Source organism: Toxorhynchites rutilus, chromosome 2, assembly GCF_029784135.1.
Source record: "Toxorhynchites rutilus septentrionalis strain SRP chromosome 2, ASM2978413v1, whole genome shotgun sequence".
In the NCBI taxonomy this organism is placed as follows: Eukaryota; Metazoa; Arthropoda; class Insecta; order Diptera; family Culicidae; genus Toxorhynchites; species Toxorhynchites rutilus.
Genome location: NC_073745.1, coordinates 121,969,977 through 121,995,921, shown reverse-complemented (window position 1 = coordinate 121,995,921; position 25,945 = coordinate 121,969,977). Strand labels below are relative to the sequence as shown.

General features: G+C 39.9%; 3 protein-coding genes across 3 annotated transcripts; 1 reads left to right on the top strand and 2 right to left on the bottom strand.

The window, feature by feature from the left end:
- Nucleotides 1–657: 657 nt before the first annotated feature.
- LOC129765045 (uncharacterized) lies at nucleotides 658–2,072 on the bottom strand. The gene is made up of 2 exons (XM_055764872.1): nucleotides 1,335–2,072; nucleotides 658–1,275 (listed from the first exon to the last, which is right to left on the bottom strand). Exons 1-2 carry the CDS (start codon nucleotides 2,070–2,072, stop codon nucleotides 676–678), a joined length of 1,338 nt encoding a protein of 445 aa, XP_055620847.1. The 3' UTR covers nucleotides 658–675.
- A 68-nt stretch (nucleotides 2,073–2,140) lies between these two features.
- On the bottom strand, nucleotides 2,141–13,755 carry LOC129765047 (m7GpppX diphosphatase). Its single transcript, XM_055764873.1, has 3 exons — nucleotides 13,087–13,755; nucleotides 12,847–12,992; nucleotides 2,141–2,668 (listed from the first exon to the last, which is right to left on the bottom strand). Exons 1-3 carry the CDS (start codon nucleotides 13,577–13,579, stop codon nucleotides 2,141–2,143), a joined length of 1,167 nt encoding a protein of 388 aa, XP_055620848.1. The 5' UTR covers nucleotides 13,580–13,755.
- Nucleotides 13,756–22,241: 8,486 nt separating this feature from the next.
- Nucleotides 22,242–25,928, top strand: LOC129765040 (exportin-2). The gene is made up of 7 exons (XM_055764863.1): nucleotides 22,242–22,556; nucleotides 22,642–22,793; nucleotides 22,859–24,510; nucleotides 24,571–24,662; nucleotides 24,719–25,025; nucleotides 25,091–25,258; nucleotides 25,324–25,928. The coding sequence occupies exons 1-7, from the start codon at nucleotides 22,472–22,474 to the stop codon at nucleotides 25,784–25,786; spliced, it is 2,919 nt and encodes a 972-aa protein (XP_055620838.1). The 5' UTR covers nucleotides 22,242–22,471; the 3' UTR covers nucleotides 25,787–25,928.
- Nucleotides 25,929–25,945: the final 17 nt, after the last annotated feature.

Below are 25,945 nucleotides of genomic sequence, written 5' to 3'. Positions count from 1 at the left end.
AAGATTCACCCACATGTGGCGCTCCTTGTAGGCGCAATAAGCTGCAGTGTGATCAACTGATTTTCATCTTTGACAAGTCATGGGCTTTGGCACGAAAAGTCACACCGGTAGCCTCGATTTGCCTACCATAACGCAGTTAGGGAGGGCGGACCCAGCAAAAATAACTTGAAACGAGTCGGACGGCGTAAATTTAGTGTTTTCACCTTCATGAGAGACTTAAGTGAGTTGGCGACAGACCAAGACTTTGACTCCCATCGAGAGGAGCTTCTTGAACTTCTATCTCACTTAGTCTGTATAGTTTCGTCTGTCAGACCCGTTTCAGTTATAACGACTCAATTTATACGTCATGGGAGAGAATAAATGCGGGATATTCGAGAGTAAAATGCTTATCAGCTACAATCTCGTTCGCGGTCTTCCGGTCACAACAATTCGCAATTTGTTCGATCTAACCCTACGAATTTGAGATACTCCACATTGTGTTCAATTCATTATCAAGCCGGATTATCAAACACACTTGTCGGTGTGTTTGAATATTCTTTGATTCGAATTCTTCATGCTCATACTTTGTCTAGAATATTTATCCAAGATATCTTTGAGATAACTAATTAAGACTTTAATTTCTTTTATGTTCTATGTAGTCATGGGATCAGTCCCGTGTATGATTATGAAATTTCTCTATGTAATATCAAGATAACTCAGTTGAAATCCAAGGTTATGTCTATAGCACTCTGGCACATAGTCTGAATTGGTGTCCAAATAGCAAATCGCCGCACGGAGCATTTGATCCGAGATCTCCACAACAACCACGTTCGGATCCTGGAGCCAAAAATTGACAATCGGCTGTTGATCGTACTTCTCATACCGGTACATGACCTTCATTGTTTGGTATCGGTCGAGATAAACGTTGTTGCAATTATTCTTTTTTGCCGACACAAAAACTTCATCATCGTCGTCGTCGGGCTTGTCGTCGGCATTCTCCTCATCTTCATCCTCATCTGTTTGTTCGTTGGAAGCCGAGGAATCCACATCCAGGGTTTTGCGTATTTTGAACACGGTCAGTTTGGCGTCCATTATTTGGAGCAGCAAATGGAAAACCTCACCATCTAGTCCCGGACGGCGCATTTCAAATATTATTTTAAAAATCGAGGGAAGTCCCAAATGTGACATGAAGTTGAACTCGTTGACCGTTTTGCGAACTAGATAGAGAAAGTTCGATAGAGATTGGTCAACGCGGAACAGGCATAAGGAATTGGTTTGGATTTTATTTGACTCATCCTGCAATGAGAAGAATTGGTTAGTGTTTACTGTCAAATTTTGTCAAATCGAATACTTACATCGTCACGCTGCAGAAATCGCAAGTTTTCATACCACAATTTGGCACAACCGCTTCGCTTCATCATGCCAAGAAATTGTAGACACCGTTTGCAGTAAAGAAATCGTTCAGCCTTCAGATGCACCCGGTCCAGATGCGTTTTAGCTAAAAGCGCATAGAATGGTGCATAGAACAAATCCGTCTCCGCCGGCGCAAACTTGTTCGGATGGGGTGGTTTCGAGGAACATTCTTCATTCGAGGACACTCCGTTTGCTGTATGCGGATGACGATGACAGTACCACTCGTTACTGTCCATGTGATCAGAAGGAAGCTCCAGAATGCGCCTGAAAGTAACCGGTTCGTCTCGCAGATGGCTTCCGCAGTTGCTGCACACCAACGTATAGCTTACGCCCGTCTGCAAACCACACTCTATCTTGAACTCGTTGCATGCTCTATAATCATTGATTTCTAGCACTTCTGAGTGGAACTTATTCTCATTTGTGTTGATCCGGAAGCAGATGTAATTTTTCTTGATCATCAGCGAGCTTAGCGTTTGAGTGTGTAGCTTGAAATAATCTCCTAACTTAATTTCATAAGATTCATCATCATTTTCGGTACTGATTATGATGCGGTCTGAGCCAAGATCGATTTTGGTTGATTTGATCTCCGCGAAGCCCCGACTAAAACAAACGAAGAAATTGGCACTTTGCAGTCGCGGCCGCAGTTCTATGAGTATACGCTCGACATTTCCGACAGGCATATCAGTTCCGTTTGTAGGCTTAAAGATTAGGTGGGAATTGGTCTAGAACTAGAAATAAATACAAATATTTATTCTATCTTCGCCCGTTTACATTCGGGCTCCTCGGTTGAATTTTTAGCCGCTACAAGTTTCTCGTACAATTTATCCCTCTCGTTGAGAACGCAGGAAAGTGTAACCTTCTGGTAGTAATCCGTTAGCAGTTCGATATTTTCAATCACTGTCGACAACAAGTGACTCTTCTCGCACTGAATACCCGGTGGATCGTGCTTCAGGTAAGTGAAGTGCACATGGAGATGATAGAAGGATGGCTGATAGTGGAGATAAATTCTCAACAGGTTACTGGCAATTCCGAACCGTTCGCTGATTGCTTTGGTTCCACAATCTCTGATATTTCTCAAAAGTGGCAAATGTGTGGCCGTTAAATCTCGCAACGATTTTATCCCTTTCTGGCGAACTAGAGCAAGCAGATAGAGTTGTTCCAGCGTTTTACCGTCCCATTTCAAGTCCGGCAGCAGAATAAATCCCAACTCGTCCGAAGGGTCCTCGAAAACTATGCGTTCTTGCTCCTTTCGGTGTTCGAGAATGTTGTACAGCCACTGAGAAGAAAGGGAAATAGAATATTATAACATGATTGAATGAACACCGTTTAACCCATCTAAAATGCATACTACACACATATGTTATCTAGAAGAAATCAAAAAACATATGGCAGCGCAAGTACACCAATGCGCTAATAAACACTAGACCACCCATACTAAAACTGCGGCCCACCGGGCTTTTCTGTTTGGCCCGCCTGGCCCGTTACCATTTTGTACGTGTAACAATCACAAAAATTTAATAAATCGTTAAGAAAGCATGAGGGGAGAATAATTATATATTATTACGCATTTGCACATTAATTAGCTGTTAGTAGATTAAATATATTTAATCTAATAATTGGGGCTAATTCTGTCGACATGAGTGAATAAAAATGAAAATATGGATGTGAAAATATGCATATGAAATCATTACCTTTTTTTGACATATTACTACGACTTTCAGTAATGCTACCAAACCAGAAAACAGGTCAGGTTTTTTATGAAATAGTTTTATCGCTAATATTTATTTCAGCTCAGAACGGATTTTGATGGTTTGCATTCCAATCGAATCGGAAATTCTCCAGAATTTTTCGGTAATATATACTTTACAGTTTCCTAACCCATAAATGATTTAAATTTAGGAAAATTCAAAAAATACACATTTTCCTGTCGTGTTTCCGTAGCCGAGTATGTATCAACGAGGTACAATATTTGAATATCACCGCTAATCAGACGAGCGTAAATCGGTCGTTCGAAACACAAATGCAGCATTCGTTCTACGGACAATGTGAGAAAATATTGCAATTTTAGCTCCCCCGTATTCTACTCGTTTAGTAAGGACTAAGGCAGAAAAAAATGCATAACTTCAAACGGGTCCATCTCGAAAAATATTAGAGCAAATTAAGAGCGGATTGAAGAGATTTGTTTATTAGATAATTTCTGATGATCTCTCATAGGACTTTTATTAATATATGAGCAATTAGTAGCAAGATGTTATCTCTACAAAATATCCGCAGTGGTCCCAATAAACAATCGCCAATAAAGCTAAAGTGAACCAAAATACTGTGTCAAGTGCAACTAAAACGTTCAAAAACTTAAATGACGCTTTAATCGTAAAATGGCTTTACAGTTCGGCGAATGAAAGCCTGTGCAAACCTGAAGACATTCAAAGTTTAAACAGTCCTGATCGAAACGCAACACAAAATATAGGAGCTGAACAACGGGCAAGAAAGTTGAAATTAGAAAAATTTCTTAATATAAAATATCTCGCTTAAATATCGACGTTACGTACAATTATAAGACATTTGGCATCAAAAATTTTTTTTTGAAAACCCCGATTTCCGGTCATTTTTTCGGTTTTTTAAAAAAAGTCAAATTTGACCAAAAAAAATGATAACAAAATGACAAAATGATGATAAAAAAAAAGTGAGTTATATCTATGATATAACCATAAGTTTCACGTGGGACTACCGTTGGCTTAGTAATCATTCATTTGTATTAAATTATTGATTGAATGAAACAATTTTCTAATTCAATTGAATTCAACATATTTGCTTTGTAAGTAAAAAATTTAACAAACGCCATGTAATGTAAGGCACCTTGGTTATGATGACTGTGTTAGGGAACACATTTCGATGGAAACGAAAGTTGCAATGTCAATTTCCCCAGACACTGTGTTGGGCTGGCTGTGTTAGGGAAAACACTGCAGTGGGAACAAAAGTTTTCCCAACTTGCACGTATTTGCAATGCCAATTTCCCTAATTTCTGGTTATCTGGTTTTGATAGCTGAGTTAGGGAACACACTTTGATGGGAACAAAAATTCTCACAACTTGCATGTATCTGCAACGCGGATTCCCCAAGGCACATTGATTTTGATGGTGTTAGGGAACATACTTCGATGGGAACAAAAGTTCCCCCAACTTGCATAAATTTGCAATGCCAATTTTTCTAGGCACCTTGGTTTTGATGGCTGTGTTGGGGAATATTAGGGTGGCAGCGAAAATGGTCATGTCAAATTTCAAAAACCAACCATTTACATTTTGTTTATTGGACCAAAAAATGACCTGTGCAATTCAGGGGTGCCTCAAAACGCTCCCGAGGAAGCCCGAGGAAGACAGCCCAATGTGTCGGTGAGAGATGTTTGGCTCGGTTAGACCTTGATTACATGTCCCAAATATATGTTTTCCTTAAAGCTGTCGATCTTCTAAGCCCCTCATTTAGTTTTAAAAATATATTTATGAATTCGACTCCTTTATACTTATGTAACTGACCCTGTAAAAATAGCCGAATTAAAAAAAAATTATAGGAGGTTTTGTCCAAGATACGACCGCATTGTTGACGTAGAACTACGCTGTTATTTTATATAAGTCGCTTGTTTATACCTTCGGATATTATTCTATAATGCTGTGAAATTTTAGAAACAACTGCTTAGTAGAATAATCTCTGAAATGATTTTTTCATTGTAGAATCAGTTGACGATAATTGATTGATGATTCATTCTTGCCCTCGCAAAACAATCATATGTCGCAATTTATTTCATGTCAATGCATTGAAAATTTACCTTGAAGGCTATTCCGGTGGCCTTTTTCGAAATTGACATAGACTCGGCTACAGTCGATTATATACATGTTGCACCAGCACCATTATTCCATATCTCATAACTACACCAATATATCTTTGGCACCGCATGTAAACAACAACAATGACAACACTTGCAAGTATCAAATATCATGCTACATGTTATTTAGTATTGCCTCAAAGGAATCGCACCTCTAGATATCGTTCGTACAAATTAAGCGTAAACCAAGCGCCAAACAAGCGTTCACCATAGCATGCATACAGAGCCATACATTGGTGGCTTAAAACTACTAGCAATATAAACATTTCTAATCATTATGCGCTATTCTCAAAAGAAACGCTTCTGTTAATATTACTGGCCTCGAAAAGAGTTGCATTACTTTCTCATGCTCGAGAGAAGCGCAGCTGTCACCCTTAGTGGAGGAAGTTTTGCTACTGGTAAGCAAAACCTAATCACATACAAAATTCCAGAAAATTTACTTTCTTGATGACTAAACAAGAGAAATAAACTCTTTTTGTTAATAACAACCTCGAAAACAGTAGCAATACTTCTTGCTCATCGCACACTACGCGAAGCGTCCAATTTATGACGCGGAAAGAAGAACACACGATACGAATAACGCGGAAAACGAACAGAAAAATCAAACGACGATTTCCAAGTTGGATTACCACTGGTGGGGTCCAATCTTAGATCGAAGCGCAGCGAAATCAAAGTGAACTGGATTACTCAACAGTCCGATGCCGAATGAAAGCTTGCCTCAGCGAGATCCACTGTTTATACTCTAGGCAAGTATTCCCCTTCATTCTTCTTCTTTTCCTTTGTTCACGGAGACTTTAAATCCTACGATTTCCCCTCCGTTGGTCGTCGATAAGTTGCTCGTTATTGATAGCTCTGTTCGGAAAAGCACTCAAATGGACAGAACAAATGTATGGGAAAATAGAAACACTTAAAGTTTTCATGAATTTTAACCATTTACTAACCAGGGGATCCTAATGTATGGCATATTAAACAAATCTTACGGAATTTCCGATTCGTTTAGTATGTAAATCGCCAAAATCCGTTCGCGGCAAAAATAGTTATTAACGTTAACTTTATTTCATAAAAACGTGACCTGTTTTCTGATTTGACACCCTTAATGAAAGACGTAGTTCTACGTCAAAAAAGTAGCAGAAAAGCGCTTTTACTCCCGCTGAACTGTCGCTCAAGATGTCTCGTACACTCCCGCTGATTCCATGAAGATTATTTCGAAGATATTTCGGGCAACCACCCAGGATGTGTTCGACGGAATTGTGAATTTGGCAGTGGTCGCAGAGTAGATGGAAAGGTGCTCTATTGAATCCGTATGAGACCGAGCAGTTACCGATCCTGAGTTTGGACAGGATTCGTTGTTCTCTAATTCTTTCGACGTCGTCAAACCTGACAATCGAGTCCTTCATTTGCCGGAATCGGTCACTCCAGATCGTTTCGGCGAGGGATGTTGTTTTTATATAGCTAGACCCTGAAGTTGGGACCTTGATGTCTCTAGCGGCATATCACCATATGACCGTTCTTTTGCACTGAACATCTAAATCCTCTCTCAGCCGCCCACCGGTCCATGGCATTGGTAGCTGCCTGCGTCTTGATGCGTGGAATCCTATGCATGTCACGCGTGACACTGTCACCCACTGCCATCAGAAGAATGTCGTCCGCGTAGATAAACACGAAGACTCCCCCAGGCTGAGAAGCTGAGAAGAACGGACTGTCCGAGTAGGGACAGATGTTTCAGCATCTTATAGCCGATACCGTCGGGACCAGTTGACTTACCTTTGGCGGAACGAAGGACGACGGAAAATTACTTGATGGTGAAATTTCGGTTGAGAGGATTATTAGGACGACTCATAGGGACCACAAAGCTGCTGACCGAAGTGATTCCGGCTCCCTGTCGACGGATGAAACCTTATATTTGGAGACGGAGGACAATCCCGCGTGATATATTATAGTCATGGTGTCTTATAGATGAACTTCAGAAAATCGGTCCCCCAAGATTTTCGGGTCCTCCAAGGCCTTCTAACGCCTCAAGCAGCATCCATCGTAATCCCGAACTTGTGTCACACGGCAGGTATATACAAATGATGGTCACCGAAATCGGGGCCATTCGGACTGCTATTATTGACAGGTCAGTGGAAATTTGTTTTCGCAAATGTAGAATGTTTTTCTGGACACCCAAAGGAATGGAGTGTTGCAAAACGGACCCCCGTTTGGTGTACCAGTGGAATTTACGCTCGATAATTTTCTGAATGTTTGTTGGGGAAACTCGGGTTATCTCTAAAAGTGCGATGAAAACTTTCACCGACTCCGACTTAACTGGAATGACCCAATAAAATCAATACATTTGGCTCATTAAACGAAAGTTTATATCGTGATCTTATCAATTTCCTATTCACGTCCGGACTGTTCGCTTGTGTGTTGGTCAACCAAAGCTCTCTACTTTCTTTATAAGCGACAAGATAACGGTTAGCATGACTGCTGATATGCTCAAGTAGAGCATTGTGGATATGGTCGTTGTAGCATACAAATTAACCTAAATTATCATCCAACCTAAAATCATCGCGACCTCAATCTCAATTCTTACTTACATCGCATTCTTACTTACACCCCAAATATAATACCAACTTTTCCGCATTCCACACTAATATCCGTATCTGACACTTTCCGCTTTCTTCATAAGCAACTTTTATCATAACACAGGTAAAGCAAAACGCTTCCGCCTGTGTTATAATTATTATGTGACCTTCAAGAAACTAACAACAATAAACATAAACACCCAGCTCGGCGCTTGGCGTAAACAGAACACTAGAAACACATTAAACATTAAACAATAAATATCACGGGTAGAAAATTATGTAATAGCATAAGACTAGCTCGTAAGATAGTTGGTAAGCGATAATACAGTTGAAGTTAGTTCTCACAAGCGGCAACCTCGTGTAGTTTATTTTTACATCCGAAAACCGTGAGACAGATCGGATGTTAATCGATAAGAACCCGAGAATACCTACCTAGAGGCGAATGAACTGCAAAGTTTAAAGCCTCTCTTAAACAAAGAATTGAATTGAATTGAGAATACGTCATCGTGAGAAACAGCATCCCGCTGACATTTTTGTTACAACCAGCATTATGGCCTTAAACGAGGAAATGGCAAGAAAATTTAGAAGTTTCCGATATGTTTAAGATCTTCCACATGAGTTGCGCCGTTCTCACACTCCAGTTGACGATTCGTGACGGACTGAATGATCGTTCTGATACTACCTTGATTGGTAAAATGAGACAAGTTATTAAAGCTTCTAGAACCCCGAAAACGGATGCAACTCTCAAAAGAAGAGCATGGAAAGAAGCAATTTTAGATCAAGCCACTCGCCAGAGGAGTACATATCTCAAGATTCAGCGACTGATTGAATTTAGTCTTTTCATTAATGATCTGGCCGTCCACATACCACGTGGACAGAAAAAGCACTATTTCAGACACCCCCTTCCCTCTTCGTGGACATATGGGGACATTTCCTGTACCCCTCTCCTTGTTGTCCACGTGGACGATTCTTATCTCGGACATTTTGTAGGATAAACTGACGTAAACTGGCTAAGCTGCTTAAGTTTTGGAGAAAATCAAACAATGAAATCAAGGGCTTCGTTAGTGGAATTGAGTTAGTCGAAATCATCGAAGAAAAGCTGAAGCGAAACAATACCTCAGTGGTATAAAAAAAATCGATATGGAAATCATCACGCCGTTCAAAATATTAAAATGGTTTGTGGTGTTATGTAGTTTTGATTTGATCAACACCTTCTTCTTCTTCTTCTTGAATGGCGTTAACGTTCCCTTGTGGAACTTTTGCCGTCTCAACGTATGCATTAACTAGCGTCATTTATTAATACGTCATACACTCCTTGAATGTATTCCGAGGGGCAAGCTCTTGAATACGCGTGACCACAGTGCAAGTCGAAGGAAATTTCTATGACGAAAAATCCCCCGGCCGGAACGGGAATCGAACCCGAACACCCGGCATGATAATGTGAGACGCTAACCACTCGGCCACGGGTGCACTTTATCAACACCTAAATTGCTCAAACTAATAGACGTTAGTCAGTGCCTAATACAGGTCGGACTCGATTATATACAAACTCGATTATATGTGATTCGATTATATACAATTTTAGACTCGATTGTATACAGTTTAAAATATTTTTTTTTACATTTCAAATATGACTTTTTCAAAGAAAAAATGTAACCTTTCAACTTCGAAGAAAAATTTAAATGGTGAGGGAAAAACGTGATTTTTTAAATTTTTGCTTGAATTTTCACCAGTGAAATTAAGAAAGATAGAAGTTGGGTGTCAAAGAACAAATTGTAGAGCGAATAGAGAGCTTTAATTTGATTGATAGAAGCAATCAAGTTCAATATGATTTTTTAGGATAAAATAATTGATAGCACATTAAAAATTCCTAACATTCAAGTTTTCACTTCCAAATGGATTTAATCCACTAATTTAGATGTTCCACAATTATATCCTGTACTAAATTTTCTCATCTTTCAAATGGAAGCAACAGAATCGTGTTCCGTAGCGTTACTTTTGAATGTAGAGTTAGTTCGAGGCAACAGATTCCGGAACAAAAAAATAGTTCAATAACTCTGTCATTGTTCGAATTCGAACATATGCGTAGAAGGATTTCTTTCATCAAATCCTGAGAGACTTAGGATAAATTTATCTCTTTCATGTGAGAAAGGTGTTTTCTGACTTTAAGGGGATGAATCAAAAATTAAATTCTTCTTTTATATTCAAATAACAAAAAATATATGCATAAAAAACGAATAAAAAAAATTGTTTTTTGAATCGATTATGTACAGGATTCGATTATATACAGTAAAAAAATCATGGACTGTATATAATCGAGTCCGCGCTATATCTTATGAAATCTTCCGTCATTCTTCACACAAATTGAAAATTTCATCATCGCGGAACTTCTTTGTTTTTTTTTTTCGTCAAAACGCTGCGCAACGTGCTTTTTATGACATCCAATGAATCGAAATTCTTGTCCTTTAATTATCTTCCACCGGCCCGAACAAATGATAATCTGAAAATGCAATATTTGAAACAAAAAATTCTTTCTCCTGGTGGAGACAGGCTTCGAGGATAGCTAACGGAGGTTACTTGGTTAGCTCGAAGATTTTTTTTCACTCAATATTGTTATGAATGCTTAGATTTTGCATCACCAGTCACGATTTGCTTAAAACTGTGAGTTTGGAAATACGATCCATTAAATGTTTTCTGCTGAAATATTTTTATTTCGTGTTTGCACCTCATTTTTAGTCCATTAACGCGTTATTCGCGGTAACTTCGCCAGAGTATTTCAAGGATAATCGGGGTTCTACTGTATTTGTAATGAAGCTGCTAATTCATGTGTCGTGTACTGAGGATTATTCTTGATCAGCGTCTCGATTTGATTATCATTAGCAGTGCCTTACAATTTCATTATAGTGCTAATCTCTCTTCACGCTCAATCAAGAGAATATCACTTCAACTTCGTACAGTCTCGATTCATTTCACATTCATTTCCTTCATCTATCATACTGAAGTGAAATTATCAAATCGTCAAATGAAAATGAAAGGTTCTTATATCGAATGAAAATGTCTTATTTCGAATGAAAATTTCATTGGAGCTCGAATCGTGTTCACTAAAAGTAATTAAAATGACTACAGGTCGGACTCGATTATATATAATCGCAATTTCACTTTCAACGTTAATTTTCAAATCCAATACATAATCGAATCACAAAAAAGATATTTTTCTATTAACGTTTGACATTCATGCATTAATGAAAAAATTGTTTTCTTGAGATTCGATTATGTATAGGATTTGAAAATAATTGTTGAAAAGAATGGTCGACTATATATAATCGAGTCCGACCTGTATATGATAGAATATGCAGTATGCCAGCAGGCGTAATCATTTATCGGATCTGGTTGTAAGATTAATATTCCCCCTTTTAATTCCACATTCCACGGCAAAATCTATTTTTGAGAAATGAAATCGAATGATACTTTCAATTGAAAGCATTGATCATCCTTTTACATGTGAAACTGAAAGTGACACATAGCGCATTCAAATGATAATAAATAAGGCAGTTTCAATCGTCGTGTAAAAGCGTCTGCTTCAAAGGAAACGACAGCAAAACGAAAACGAAATAGAAGCATCGATATTTCAGTATGCGTAGTGAATACACACAATCGAAACTGAAATTGGCTGAAGAGAAAGGAGGAAGTAAAACATCATTTCCATCTTTTAGTTTCGAAATTGTCGAGCCCTGATCATTAGTGACGGCGTGAACTTTCTGGGCAATGCAATAGAAGCGCATTCCAGAACGAAGTAGAGTATCATAGCTAACAACACTTCTCGAGAGATACATTGCGTGTATCCGTAGAAGAATTTTTTGTTTGTATTCCATTTTCGCGAAGCATTGGCCGTTTTCAAAAAATTAAAGCGAAACGTTTTTTTTCATCAAGAGCGGAAGTTGAACCGAAAACCCCATCTAGGAAAACAATGTCCTGTATTTTCAATATTACAACATTCTAACATGCGTTTACGGTGTTTTCATCCTGTCATTTCGTCGTTGTCCTCTTAAACTAATTAAAATAAATCGGTCGCTCTCGGTTGATGTACGTTACTATCAGATTACACATTTTAACAAAGAAGTTCAACGATATATTCAAAATATGGATTTTCGAATGGGAAGCACTATCTGACAGCTCAGATGTGATTTTTTTTACAAATTATGTATTTACCGTGTCCACGTGGACATTATCCATACCCCCTCCCCCCTCAAGTTGTCCACGTGGTATGTGGACAGCCCCTAATGAGAATGAGAATATTAACCGAGAATCAGTGGAACAAAGCGATCGATCTAGAGAAGCTCCTGCTTCAACCATTCGTCTAATCAGAAAAAATTGTAAATTAAATGTTCTAATGAAAAACCTGATTTTGAATTATTTCATTTTTTTAGCAGGAGTCGGTACTAATAATTGAGAGGAGTCGGAAAATTTTTCTCAGACTCCACAGCCCTGTTATAAAGCTAAAACTCATGCGAATCACGTAATATTTCTGGTTTCTTTCAAAAAAATCAGTAGTTAAAATTTGAGTCATGAACGTTGACCGATAATTTGCTAACTAATTTGTGATTAGTCACGAAGGATACTAGGCAAACATATCGTGGTGAGAGCGTTATTTAGCGACTGAATCTCAATTCAGTATTTATGAAAGTAAATATGCTACATTGGGAAGGCGAAGTTTCTCAGGAAACTAGCAAAAAAAAATAAAAAAAATGCGTTCATTAATGACATTATAGCGCTTTGAATGTAGGTTAGCAGAATAAATTAATAGTAAAAGCACACGCGCCAAAAATTCCAACACATTCAAAAATATGCGAGCGTACGCATTTGAAATCAAACATGATTCACTCCCGAATATTTCAAGGTAATTCGCCTGTGACTCACGCTTTTTAGTGGGACAAAGCTCACACATGATTGAACCGATCGCATTCGCTTGTTTGATAACGTTGCTTTGTGTGATTGTAGTACATTGCGCACTTACCTCTAAACTCAGCTGTTCCTGCTCCAAGTGGGGCAACGTCACGGTCTGATAATCTTTGGCCGTTTCTTCCACCAGATATCTGGTCTGCGAGGAGTATTTGAGTATGTGTTTTTCACTGGCTGGATAAATGATTGTCACCTTGAGTTCTAGCAGAACAAAGAACGGACAAACCCAACAAAAAACGAAACGAAACACTCAATTAAATCACATTCTTGCGGAAACACATGTACTGCTACTTACGATTGATTTCTGCGTCCGTCAAGCACGTGAAATTCCCATAAATATCATTGATGAATTCCGTCCTCAGCAGTGATTTGGACGAGAAGAAACTTCTACTATCGTCAGCTGCTGGATTTCGCTCACTTTCACTGCGCGGAGACGTCTCGACGACTGAATTTGCTGTCGTCACTGATTTCGACTTTTTCAGGTGCACTTCGGCGAAGGCCGTTTTTTCCAATACAACGATCGCGTAGTTGTCGCTCGAGAGATTACGAAACTGCCCCAGCAGTGTAACAGTTTTGTGTGTGCTGTTATTACACAGAATGCGTGTTGGTTCAAAATATGCCAAATCGTAGCTGTTGTTGCTAATGCTGCTGCTTCCATCCACCACCACTACGGGCGATGATTCAGATGACGACGCTGCCGACTGACCTTGACGTTCATGTTTATTACGGTTGTCACTGTTGCTCGTCTCAACGCTTTCAATCTGCTTCTTATCGGCAGTCTCTAGCATGATCAGTACAGCTGACAGCAAGATTTAAAACAGATAACCACAGGCCTAGTATGTCGAGGAACAAAGTTGAGATAATAAAATCGCTGACTCTAGGAAGAATTAAGTACAAAGGGCCGTCCTAAATGAGATGGAACACGAAAGAGCGCGTTTAATGAATAGCAAGCTTGGAAATCGTCAACACACGCACTGTCCAACAAAACGTCAAAATTGAGCTGTGGGTACAAATACTATTTCTCAGGGAGGTATGCACCACAAACCCTCATTTGAATAATAAAGAACATTCATATTTCATTCCGCAATTTATGAATACACTGAGAGAAATAATTAGTAAATATAACGAATTTTTTGGTAAATACTACCAATCTATAGTCATTTTCGACCGTACTAATAAACACATATGTCAAGCAGAACCATGATTCGGAAGCCCAATATCGGCTACATTTTCTCGCCGAAAATGCACGTATCAGAATTATATCCTTATTATACCTCCGTATTGTCTTATGGGAACAATGAAAATGGTTAATACGCGCTTTTCTCACCAGTTTTCAGATATGACAATATCCAAGCTTACTAATGTTATCGAGTAAAATATACTAATCTCTGGTAGGGATGCGGGTTTGTTGACAATATGTACAAAAAATTTGTACATTCTACTAATTTTGTATTACCAAATGTATTTAGTAGTTTTCGACCGAGGATTTTTCTAAGGGTACACAGACATGAGACATCTGTTAACTTTTTTCAACAAGGGGTCGTTCAAATCATCCAGTTTTGGTCTTCTAGCAAGACACATGCTAGTAGTATCTGACAACTAAACGGAAAACGTTGATTTCCAAACTGACAAATTTCTACGCCGAAGTTTCGTACATGCACATTTGAAGACCGCAGGAATTATTCTTATTCTGAAACAATGCCTATTATTAGACTGCATTGGAAGTGTTAAGGTGAAACCAGAATGCCGCGCTATGCGTCGCGTTGCGACAATTGTGCTTTGACACTTCATTTTAAATATGTGTATTTCCATTTAGTTGAACACAATAATTAGCATCGTTGTACCAAACGCTAACATTTGTTCTAAACTGCTTGCGCCGAGTTCGCGATGACAGTGGCATGGTGTCGACGTCTGGTGGCAACTTCAAATTAAGGCCATAATTTGGGTCCCAAACTCATTAGTGTAATCTCCATCAAATTAGAAGACACGAAGCCGGTTTTTAAAATTTGAATGAAAATATTCACATCATGTAATTTGATTATTTGAAACACGTGTTTGTGACTTTAATTCAACCAAATGGGTAAATTTCAACACTGTTGCTCAATTTTTTCATCATGATATAGAGTTGGCTTCATAAACAATTTTCGTATGAAACTTTTTCACCACCTGCAAACAAAAATGTTTTTCATTTAAATAGAATACTAGTTTGATATGGAAAAGCTAATTTTCATTCATAATTTTAATTTTGAAAACGTGTTCATTCCGACTGAAAATCAGCTATTCTTTCACGCTTTCCTAAACTAGTAAACGAAGCTCAATGCCGCCAACGCCGATATAGCAATGTGTTGTTTTCAAAAACATTCAACTGATCCGTGGACAAAACAAGAAAAAGATTTTCATACGAATTTTATTTTGTTTTTGTTTACATGAAAAGTGGAGGCGCGAATGCTAGATTGTGACTGCAAATCAACAGACTGCGTCGCGCGAATGTTCTAGTACAAAACGCAAGCAATGACAGCTGATGAGAAGCAACGCACAACGCGGCATTCTGTTTCCACCTTTACAATTGTGAAAGACGCCCAATACGCAAACTCGGTTAATGCGAAGGAATCAACCTTGCGAATCTGGATTGGCACGTTACAGGGTTGAAGTAAGAAAAAGTGTCGAGTGAATTACCCTTGTTCCTGGAACAAACTGAATTGACTGCCTTCGCACTAATTTCCTACGGAACGAGCCACGAACGGAAGCTAACCAGTGTTATCCCTTTCAACAAACTGAACTGACTGCCTTCGCATTAATTCCGTACGGAACGAGCAACGAACGGGAGCTGATCACAATCTATTAAATATCAAATAAGCGGGAGGATCAACGAATACAAGATCTTCATGAACTCCGAGCGCAAATTATACAACTGTTGCTGCGGACGTTGGAAAACTTGAATCTGAAGAACTCTCGTCAGTCGATTCAATAGGAGGTTTCGGACTTAAATCGTACGACACGATTCCAAAGACTACTTGCTTTATTCAGAGAACCTTGGGTTTTCATACAATTTTTTGTATCCTAATTCTAGCCTAAAATTAAATCTAACGTGTGGAAGAAAGAGAAAACTATAAACGTTCTTGCTCCTTTGTATATAAGTCCTTTACCTATCGCTTATCTGTGTTTCACCACAAACAGCTCCTGGCTATGATGGCGGAAAACGCCCTTCGACGAAGCGGAAGTACAGCGTACAGAGATTTCCGTATTTTGTAACCGTCATCCCAATGGTCAACGTTTTTCTAACGAAAGGCTCAACGTCAGTTTATAGGGACCGACACGGGGCTGTTAAATATGAGTTCACGGATCAGTAAATTTGAATATAGAGAACGAAAACAAAGACTTCATAACAAGATTTGGTTGGAGGGGTGACACCTAAGCCATCCGCCCTGGGTGTCCCCCAGTCACGCTACGCCACTGATTCCGGTTAATATATTCTGTATAATATATTCTGTTATCGTCGGCCCAAATGATTTTAAAAAAGTTCTCAAGATTTCCTTCTCGCGCTTCATGGAGTTAACCATCATCGTGATTGAGGGAAATACGATAAAATGTATTATGCGCAATGAGCAGCAAAATATGTTTCTGCTTTAATTATTTCAACGGAATATTTCGCCGGTCCGATTGACCTAAGATAAGTTCTCTTGGTTGCTTTTCAGGTTACCCAACGATAAGCTCCTTTGCTTGAAATTTATGATAAAACAAAGCTTCAAATGTAAGAAAAACGAAATATGAATAATAGAATATATCGACGGTCCCATTGGTTTAGAGTTGGGTCATGCGGAGTCAATAAAATTTTAAATTTAATATTTGCTTGAAAAATAAATTTCTTGTACCTTTTTCCCTGCTGTCTTTTTTCCGCATGCTATCAGATGTTTTTCCCATAAAAGAAGTGAACGTTTTCGTGACTCAGGCTTTGTTTATCTACCATTTTGATCGAACCAGAATTGAAATAAATGTTGTAATTTGTGTAATTCGTATTTTTTATTTGTTTTAATGAATAAAGAAATCAAAAAATATGATTCAGAATAATAAATACCAGCATTTGGCGAGAAGTAAAATTGAATTATAATTCAGATAACTTACTTACGGACGGACCGATTATCGGCCGAATCCAGAATACGTCGCCATGATGCTCGGTCATGGGCTGCTGTCCTCCAGTCCCCCCTAACACCCACTGCGCTGGCATCCTCGTCAACAGCACACAGCGAGAGCGGGGCCTACCACGGAATCGACGACCTCTATCGAGATGCTTGCTAAATATAGCCTACGCTGACCGCTCGTCCGACATTCTAGCTACATGCCCAACCCACTGTAGCCTGCCGTGTTTATACGCTTGACTATATCTGCCGATTTGTATGCCTGGTAAACCTCATGATTCATACCTGCGCCATACACCGTCTTCAAGTTTACCGCCGAGGATGGACCGTAAGTCTCTACGCTTAAAGACACCAAGAGCTCGCCTGTCAGCCTCTTTCAGTGGCCATGCTTCATGGCCATAGAGTTCCAATGTCCTATAGATCGCAAGTTTGGTGTGGATTTGCAAACTGCTGGACCTCAGCTGGTTACGCAATCCGTAGAATAATTAAGTTTATATATTTTTATTAATTCGATTATTTTCACCTTTGATAACAATACTTTCTCTATGTGTGGATTACTATAAGAAAAGTAACAATTTTTCCTCTCTTGATTATTGGATCTCTTTTGACATTTCTATTGAATTTTTTTTTGACAACCAATTTGAATCTATTCGCATGACTCAGGTCTAGAGGAGTTCTCTCGGTTACCCTTTCAGGTTTCTCGAAGGTAACTCCTCACCATTTCAACTAGATTTTGATACAGAGTACGCGCGATGAACAACGGTTTCACAGGAATTCTTCCAGCTACCTTATCATGTTTCGAAACGATAACCCTTCACCGTCGCGATTGAGTTTCGATAAAAATACGTCATAAATAACTCGGTTCGATAAATTGATCGGTTTTCCTTCTGAGGATACCTAAAGATAATCTCTGCAACATGTTGTGAACAATAAGATTTTCGGAATTTTGTTACGTTGAGTTCACGTTTACAGAATCACATCACTTACCTCTCCCCACTAACAACTATTTCTTACATGATAATCGGAAGATAAACATGGTGACCCTTCTGGCCGAGAATATCATACTATCATTCCTTCTCTTCCCCTGGTGACTGTAAAGGCGCGTCTACATTATGTCGAAATCCGTGTTTATACTTTTCTACAAATTCTGCCGGTCGCATGCTGACGGGTCGTTACGTTGCTGGTGTATGTGAATGTTTTCATAAAAATTGCACGTTAGAATAATTCACGTGAACGTGACGTGGCTGTTGTATGTGAATCGCATTTAAGTGTGACACACATACAACATCCCGTCACCGTAAAATCAACGTAAAGGAATGAACAATAAAATATTTTCGCATGGAAATCGTATGGTCACATTCATATACACCATCCACGGAAACGTCGGCTAGATTAGTCCAAGAGAAAGTTAAACAAACAGCATCAGAACGCTGCCGGCGGCTCTCTACAAACTGCTACGACGCTTATTCGAACTATGCCTACTCTGTTCGGCTCTCACGAATTCATGTGAAAAGAAGGGATGATTTTGTAGAATTTCCACTACTCTAGCATGTGAAAATGCAAAAAAGGCGTATCCTAGCAATAACAAAACAAGCAACCCCCGCTCCACAAACCCTTATACCCTTCTTATTGAAGCGATGATGTTGCTTCACCTGTTATACATTGATATAAGCGCCTTGCGCACTTCAAAGATGTGATTTTCCCCAAGATGAATAGAAAGTATTACTAAGGTGAGTCCGTATCGTCAGTAACAAGACGGGTCTATGGTACTAGGTGAAGCCGTTTCGTCACTAAGTTGGTTAGGGGAGCGGTATATGAAAACAGTACGAAAGAAAGTAGAAGGGGAATTATTTGCTTGTAGCGTGAAAGAGACAGACTGATCATGAGTGAACTTCGACACTAGCGTATTGTGTTTTGTTTACAAACAAAACACAGTAGACTTCCAAGATGGCTGAAGAGTGGTTTTAGCAAGTTGGCCCACCTTAGGATATACTTCTAGGCGCCTTGGTCAGTAAGTTAGCGAGGGGAGTGGTACGTAGCGAAGCGTGTAAGAGGGGAATGTGTACAAAAAATGCGGAAGGGAGACAGATGATACATGTGTGCATACAAACTGTCAGAACCGTTGAAATTCCGGAGTATTTCGAAACTAATAAAACATAATTCTCGCAATTCTTTCTTCTGAGCATTACATGAGCATTAGTCACACGATGCAACTGGAAAGCTCCTTCAGGCACCTTCGCCGGAAAACGTTCAATGCTTCCAGCAATTAACGATCTTGCGGTTGGTCGAATCACAACATACAGTATTCATAAAATTGTTTAAGCTATTTTAGGTGGCCGAAAGTGTACGTAGCAGTGCGAAAAACGTTAAGCAAGATTCTTCCTATTTGTTGGAATGAAAAACTGCTACATTCTATTGCCTATTAAGACGATTGAGTCCTTGTAAAAATAGAAATTTTATTGAATATTTACGTACAAATTTTTGAGAAGGTATATTCTCATTTTTCTATCTAAACAGCAGCTCAATTATAATGATTTATGATTAAGATATACAATGTTGTTGCTACTTGAATTGACGCGTGCGACTTAGACATATTTAGATAAACAGTCATCAGTCATCTTTTCTCATCTTATTTATAGATTTTCTTCCTCACAATCATCCTCGCACTTCTTATCGATCAGCTTTTTCTGATGCACTTTGCTGAATTAATTCAACTGCGTTTTGTATATGCTTCGTACGAAATAATTTTCTTATAACTTACGATAATTGCTCCCGCTCCCGGTGCAATTATCCCAACATAGAGCCGTTGTCTCGTCGATCGGTCGCTTGTAGGCTAGTCATCTTCGCGAATATCTTCGTTGTCCGTATTCGACCCCTCGCCGTCATCTTCATTGGAGTTGTCCGAAAATTGCAAGACGTCCTCAGAGATGCACTTCAGCGTACCATCACGTCACGAATGTTCTAATCTGTAACCAAAAATTAGTAAGTTCCTTAAAATATATAGGATAAAAAGGTTACCAAACAGATATAGTACGTTTGTTGTAAAAAAAAACACAAAACGGGAATTACAACTACACATCATATATATTACAGGAAAACTTTGAGATCATTGATTTCGCGCACAACTTCAATATCAGATCTCTTGCTCCCGCACTCAGAAAGTATGGATTGTCCACCTTCAGCTATCGGATCTCATAGTATGTAGCCTTGGTCGTTTCCGGTTCGAACGGTGAAAAACAGACGCAAAACTAAAAATACAGAAGGCACAAACATCACTGAAATACGACCATCTCCGGTGGCATATAATCTAACGATTCGATTCGCCAGTTGACACCGGTGTAGAACTTTTGGGAAGTGCTTCAGAAACTCATTAATGTGACGCTGATATTTTTTTATGTCAGGAAACGCTGACGACAACCTATGCAAACGAAATCGGTTCGTCTTTTATTTTTTCCTTTTTTAAAGTCTGGTGTGCCTTCATCAAGGAGGCTATTCCACTCCATGATGTGCACGGTTCTCTGGTGGAAAATATTGTCTCGAAGACAAGAAGATTCCCGTACAGTAATCGTAACTTTTTGTAACCCTATAGCGACCGTTTGCGGGCGAACTGCACGCAATATTCATCGCACGAAAACGACAGCTGATTCTGGTGATAGATCATGTAATTATTTAACGATTTGCGACACCTATAAATACTCTGGACAGTGGTACAATGTTATTCCCACATTTAGCCGTCGTTATCTCGCCGATCGGTCGCTTGAAAGCTAGTCATCGCCCTCATCGTCTACATTTTCCGCATTCGACTCCGCGCCGTAATCTCCATTGTAGTTGTTCAAAGATTGCAAGGCCTCTTCACGAATTTGCCCACCGTTACCATCACGTCACGAATGTCCGAATCTCCGACCGAACTGCAACAAAAAGTATGTTTGTTTCATTGAGCAAATAAACAAAGTGCAATATACAATCGAGTTTCCCTTCAAATTTAATTTCATGCAGCATCGAAAGAAAGAGTGACGAAAAGGGATGCCTCCAAATCAATAATCAAACAGACAACTACGTTTGTTGATGAAAACACATATAACGGGAATTATAACTACACACCATATGTCACAGGCACAAATTGAACTCATTGATTTTGCTTCGATACCAAACACCTCCTCCCGCAATCCGGAAGCAGCTTCTAGCTTCCGAGTCTCATCGTATATGGCCTTGGCTGTTTCCGATTCGAACGATGGAAAACCGACGCAAACTCAAAATACTTAAACTTAAACATCACTGATCTAAGACCATCTACGGTGGCAGATAATCGAACGAATGTGTGGCACACATTTTATGTCGATTCGAGCGGGGGTGAACGAGCCACCCGAAATTGACTATTTTCAGGTTGTCATAGTCCATCAGTAGAATGTTCTCTTGTTTCAGATTGCGATGAACAACAAATTTTGCGTGGCAAAAGTACATTCGCTACCTGATAAGTATATTTAGCCGTCCTTATCTCCTCAAATCGTGCCGAATAAATACGACAAACGAAGAATATGAAGATACCTGCGGAGCAAGCAAATATAAACATTATTGTCATTAGCTACTCACCTCAATCAGGTTTCTATTTCCACTTACCACAAATTTTGTTTCTCTATCCGTGCTTCCCAGCAAACATTAAGTCGTATGAATAGCTATAATTGGAGGCGATATACATACAACCAAGACACATTTGTATGATATATGATGCAGATAACTAGCATATACACACAAAAGTGGAGGCGATATACGTATATGCCATATTTTGTACGAATATAAAGCCGTATATAACGATATGCGATGCTTTTTGGACTGATATGCGATTTGATACGACAACGTTACCACTCAATCCATCGATGACATGGAAAATCGTGTTTTTGCATTTTATGCGATTTTAGATATATATGATCGATATTTTGATTGATATTTTATGCGATTGTGATTTGATACGAAATTATATGTGACTTATCATGTGCAAAGTTATACGATTTAATGTTTGCTGGGTTGTGTCGTTGTGCGCTGAATAATCCCGATAAAATAAAATAAAGATCAACGAGATCAAATTTGTTTTAACTGAAGAGAAGTACGAATGCAAATGGCCGTATCGTATGGCAACTTGCTTATAAAAAACGTATTGTGTTTTGTTTGTAAACAGAACACAGTAGACTTTCAAGATGGCTGCACAGTGGTTTTGGCTAATTGGCTCACCTTAGTAGTAATACTTCTATACATCTTGATTTTCCCTACAAACAACTAACATATATTTACCGTGTAATTAGAATTTATCAGTGGGTACAATTGATCACTGCCGGCCGCTCTGCCAAAAATTCGCAACTTTGTCATGCAATTTACTAACGGCTAGTTGTTTCCTACATTCATACAAAGATTTACATTTATCTCAGTCTGGAAAACTCATTCAACAAAGCACAGCTGCACTTCCGCAGGTATATCTCGTGGAGTTGAATTGCAGCAACAACAAGCAAAATAGTGCAGCTATCTATTAAACGAAAGTATCAGGTTTAAATTATGGAAATCAACGAGAATAATTTCGAGCGTCTCGCGAACTATTTGCAGCAAACTTTAAGCCCTGATCCAGAAGTGCGCCGACCCGGTAAGTAAATATGCTGTGGGGTTATGTATGCAGGGCGCTACTGATTATTGGTTTTATTGCAATTAATCTTTGCTGATTTTTCTAGCGGAACGGTTCATCGAAAGCATCGAGATAAGTCAGAACTATCCCTTGCTTTGCTTGCATCTTATTGACCGAACTCAGGTGGACATCACCATCCGCGTTGCAGCTGCCATCGCATTCAAAAACTTTGTGAAGCGCAACTGGGGATATCACTTGGTGAGTATATTTATTTTTGATTAAAATATGGAGTGATTCCTTAGATGGCGGGTTTTGTCATGCAGGATAATGATGGACCAGATAAAGTGGCTGAATCGGACCGGAGCGGCATCAAATCAATGATTGTTCCGCTGATGCTGAAATCTCCCCCATCAATCCAGAAACAACTGAGCGACGCGGTTAGTATCATCGGAAAGTATGATTTCCCGCTCAAATGGCCTCAGCTGATGGATGAAATGATCGAAAAGTTCAGCACCGGGGACTTCAACGTCATCAATGGCGTCTTGCAGACGGCCCACTCGCTGTTCCGACGCTACCGGTATGAGTTCAAATCACAGGCACTTTGGGAGGAAATAAAATTCGTGCTCGATAAGATTGCAAAACCATTAACGGATTTGCTCCAGGCCACTCTGGGGCTTGCCGAGGCACATGCCAACAACGAGGAAGCACTGAAGATTATTTACGGATCGTTGGTTCTGGTTTGTAAAGTGTTCAATTCGTTGAACTCGCAGGATTTGCCGGAGTTTTTCGAAGACAACATGGAAACGTGGATGAAGGCTTTCCACGGGATGCTCACAGTTGATATTGCCTGTCTGAAAACACCCGATGACGAAGATGCTGGAGTTTTAGAGCATTTGCGGTCGCAGATTTGTGAGAATCTCTGCATGTACGCGCAGAAATATGACGAAGAGTTTGGTCCTTACATGCCACAATTTGTGACAGCGGTTTGGGAACTGTTGGTGAACACCGGTATCCAGACGAAGTACGATGCACTCGTTTCGAATGCGTTGAATTTCTTGAGCACGGTCGCTGATCGGAGCCATTATCGGCATTTATTCGAAGATCCAAATGTGCTGGCAAGTATTTGCGAGAAGGTCATAATTCCTAACATGGATTTCCGTGTCTCAGACGAAGAGCTTTTTGAAGACAATCCAGAGGAATATATTAGGCGAGATATCGAAGGATCGGATGTTGAGACGCGTCGTCGGGCCGCTTGTGATTTGGTCAAAACACTTTCGCAGAATTTCGAATCAAAAATAATAGAAATATTTGGGCAATATTTGCAAGTTTTACTGATGAAATACGCTGAGAATCCGGCTAACAACTGGAAAACTAAAGACACTGCAATATATCTAGTAACGTCAATGGCCGCAAAGGGTCAAACACAGAAGCTGGGTGTCACCCAAACGTCCGAGTTGGTTCCCCTTCCCCAGTTCACCCAGCAGCAGATTATTCCTGAGCTTGAACGATCGGATGTCAATGAACTTCCGGTGCTGAAAGCAGATGCGCTCAAATTTATAATGGCCTTTCGAACTATTCTTGGCCCGCAAATAATCGCCGCAACTCTACCGCTCGTAACGAAGCATCTCGCCGCGGGAAACGTTGTTGTACACAGCTATGCCGCGTGTGCCATCGATAAGATCCTAACCATGAAGGGGCCCGACAACAAGCCAATCGTCACAAAAGAAATTCTTGCCCCACTCAGCGCCGAGTTGATCACCGGACTTTTTGCCGCCTTCACTGTGCAAGGTTCGAACGAGAACGAGTACATCATGAAATGCATCATGCGAACGCTGAATACCCTGCAGGAGTCGTCGCTACCATTCATGATTGTGGTACTTCCTCGCCTAACGGAAATCCTCACGGTGGTGTCTAGAAACCCTTCGAAGCCGCATTTCAACCACTATCTGTTTGAGACGTTGTCTCTTTCGGTGAAGTATGTCTTGAAACCTGTACTTTGTGTGTAAATGTTTCACAAAAAGTATCTACTTCTCAGGTTAGTGTGCAAAGCTGATCCCAACGCCGTCAGTTCTTTCGAGGAGGCGCTTTTCCCTATATTCCAAGTTATTCTGCAGCAGGATATTTTGGGTAATTTCTTCACGATATGGAAACTTCGAAACAACTTCATCGTTTTTTTTTTGCAGAATTCATGCCATACGTATTTCAAATGCTTTCGCTTTTCTTGGAGATCCGTGAGGGTAAGAGTGCCATACCGGAAACCTATCTTGCGCTGTTCCCGTGCCTTCTGTCACCAGCGCTTTGGGAGAGGCCAGGTAATGTGACTCCGATGATTCGATTGCTGTGCGCTTTCATTCGACAAGCCTCGGCCCAGATTAGTGGAGAGGGTAAGCTGAATGGCGTCCTGGGAGTTTTCCAGAAGATGATTGCCTCTAAGAGCAATGACCACGAGGGTTTCTACTTGCTGCAAAACCTGCTGCTGCACTATCCTGCGTACGTAATTAAACTGTGTTTCCCATGCTTTCGTTCAGCATATACTCAATTATTTTGTTTTTCAGCGAGGAACTGGGACAAAGTATGCGTCAGATATTTTCCTTGTTGTTCCAACGACTGAGCTCATCCAAGACCACAAAATTCGTACGCAGTTTCATCGTGTTTCTGTGTTTGTACAGTGCACGCATTGGTGCACAGGCTCTTGTGCAAATGATTGATAACATTCAAACAGCGTAAGTTATAGTTGTTGAAATAAACTACCTTTTGGTCACTAACCAATGTTTCCCTGTGTTTGTAGAATGTTCGGAATGGTCATCGAACGAATACTCATTCCAGACATGAACAAAGCCGCCGGCGAACTTGATCAGAAAATCGTATCCGTTGGGATCACAAAACTTCTCTGCGAATCGCCAGAGATGCTCTCCGACCAGTACGTGAAGTTCTGGCCCCAGCTGCTGCAGAATGTCATACAGATCTTCGAGCTTCCACCGGACGAGTCGAACATCGAAGGTGACACGTTCATTGAAATCGAGGATGTCTCCGGTTATCAAGCCGCTTACTCTCAGCTTAATTTCGCCCAGGCGAAACCCATCGACCCGCTGCCAGATGTGTCGAACATCCGTCAGTATTTGGTGCAGCATCTCGGAAAGTTGGCCAAAATGAATCCGGGAAAAATTGGTGCCCTGGTGGCATCACTACCGGCGGCACATCAGGAGGCTCTGCAAAAGTACTGCGCCCAGAGCGGAGTGCAGATTGCTTAATTGTATTGTTTTTGTGGAAAACTTTGTGAATGTCATTTGATTACGTTTTAAAACATCCCCATTGATATTGAATATCACCTATTTCACTGTACGAATAAAACAAAAAAGTGTTATTTTTAAAAAGTGTTATTTTACGAGAAGGATAGAGGCGAATGAACT

Coding starts and splice junctions, on each gene's coding strand:
- LOC129765045 (XM_055764872.1), bottom strand. CDS start 2,072: ATGCCTGTCGGAAATGTCGAGCGTATACTCATAGAACTGCGGCCGCGA. Junction 1,276..1,334: donor GATTTCTGCAGCGTGACGAT/GTAAGTATTCGA, acceptor TTCTCATTGCAG/GATGAGTCAAATAAAATCCA.
- LOC129765047 (XM_055764873.1), bottom strand. CDS start 13,579: ATGCTAGAGACTGCCGATAAGAAGCAGATTGAAAGCGTTGAGACGAGC. Junction 12,993..13,086: donor GACGGACGCAGAAATCAATC/GTAAGTAGCAGT, acceptor TTGTTCTGCTAG/AACTCAAGGTGACAATCATT. Junction 2,669..12,846: donor AGGAACAGCTGAGTTTAGAG/GTAAGTGCGCAA, acceptor CTTTCTTCTCAG/TGGCTGTACAACATTCTCGA.
- LOC129765040 (XM_055764863.1), top strand. CDS start 22,472: ATGGAAATCAACGAGAATAATTTCGAGCGTCTCGCGAACTATTTGCAG. Junction 22,794..22,858: donor GCAACTGGGGATATCACTTG/GTGAGTATATTT, acceptor TTTGTCATGCAG/GATAATGATGGACCAGATAA. Junction 25,026..25,090: donor CTGCTGCTGCACTATCCTGC/GTACGTAATTAA, acceptor TTTGTTTTTCAG/CGAGGAACTGGGACAAAGTA.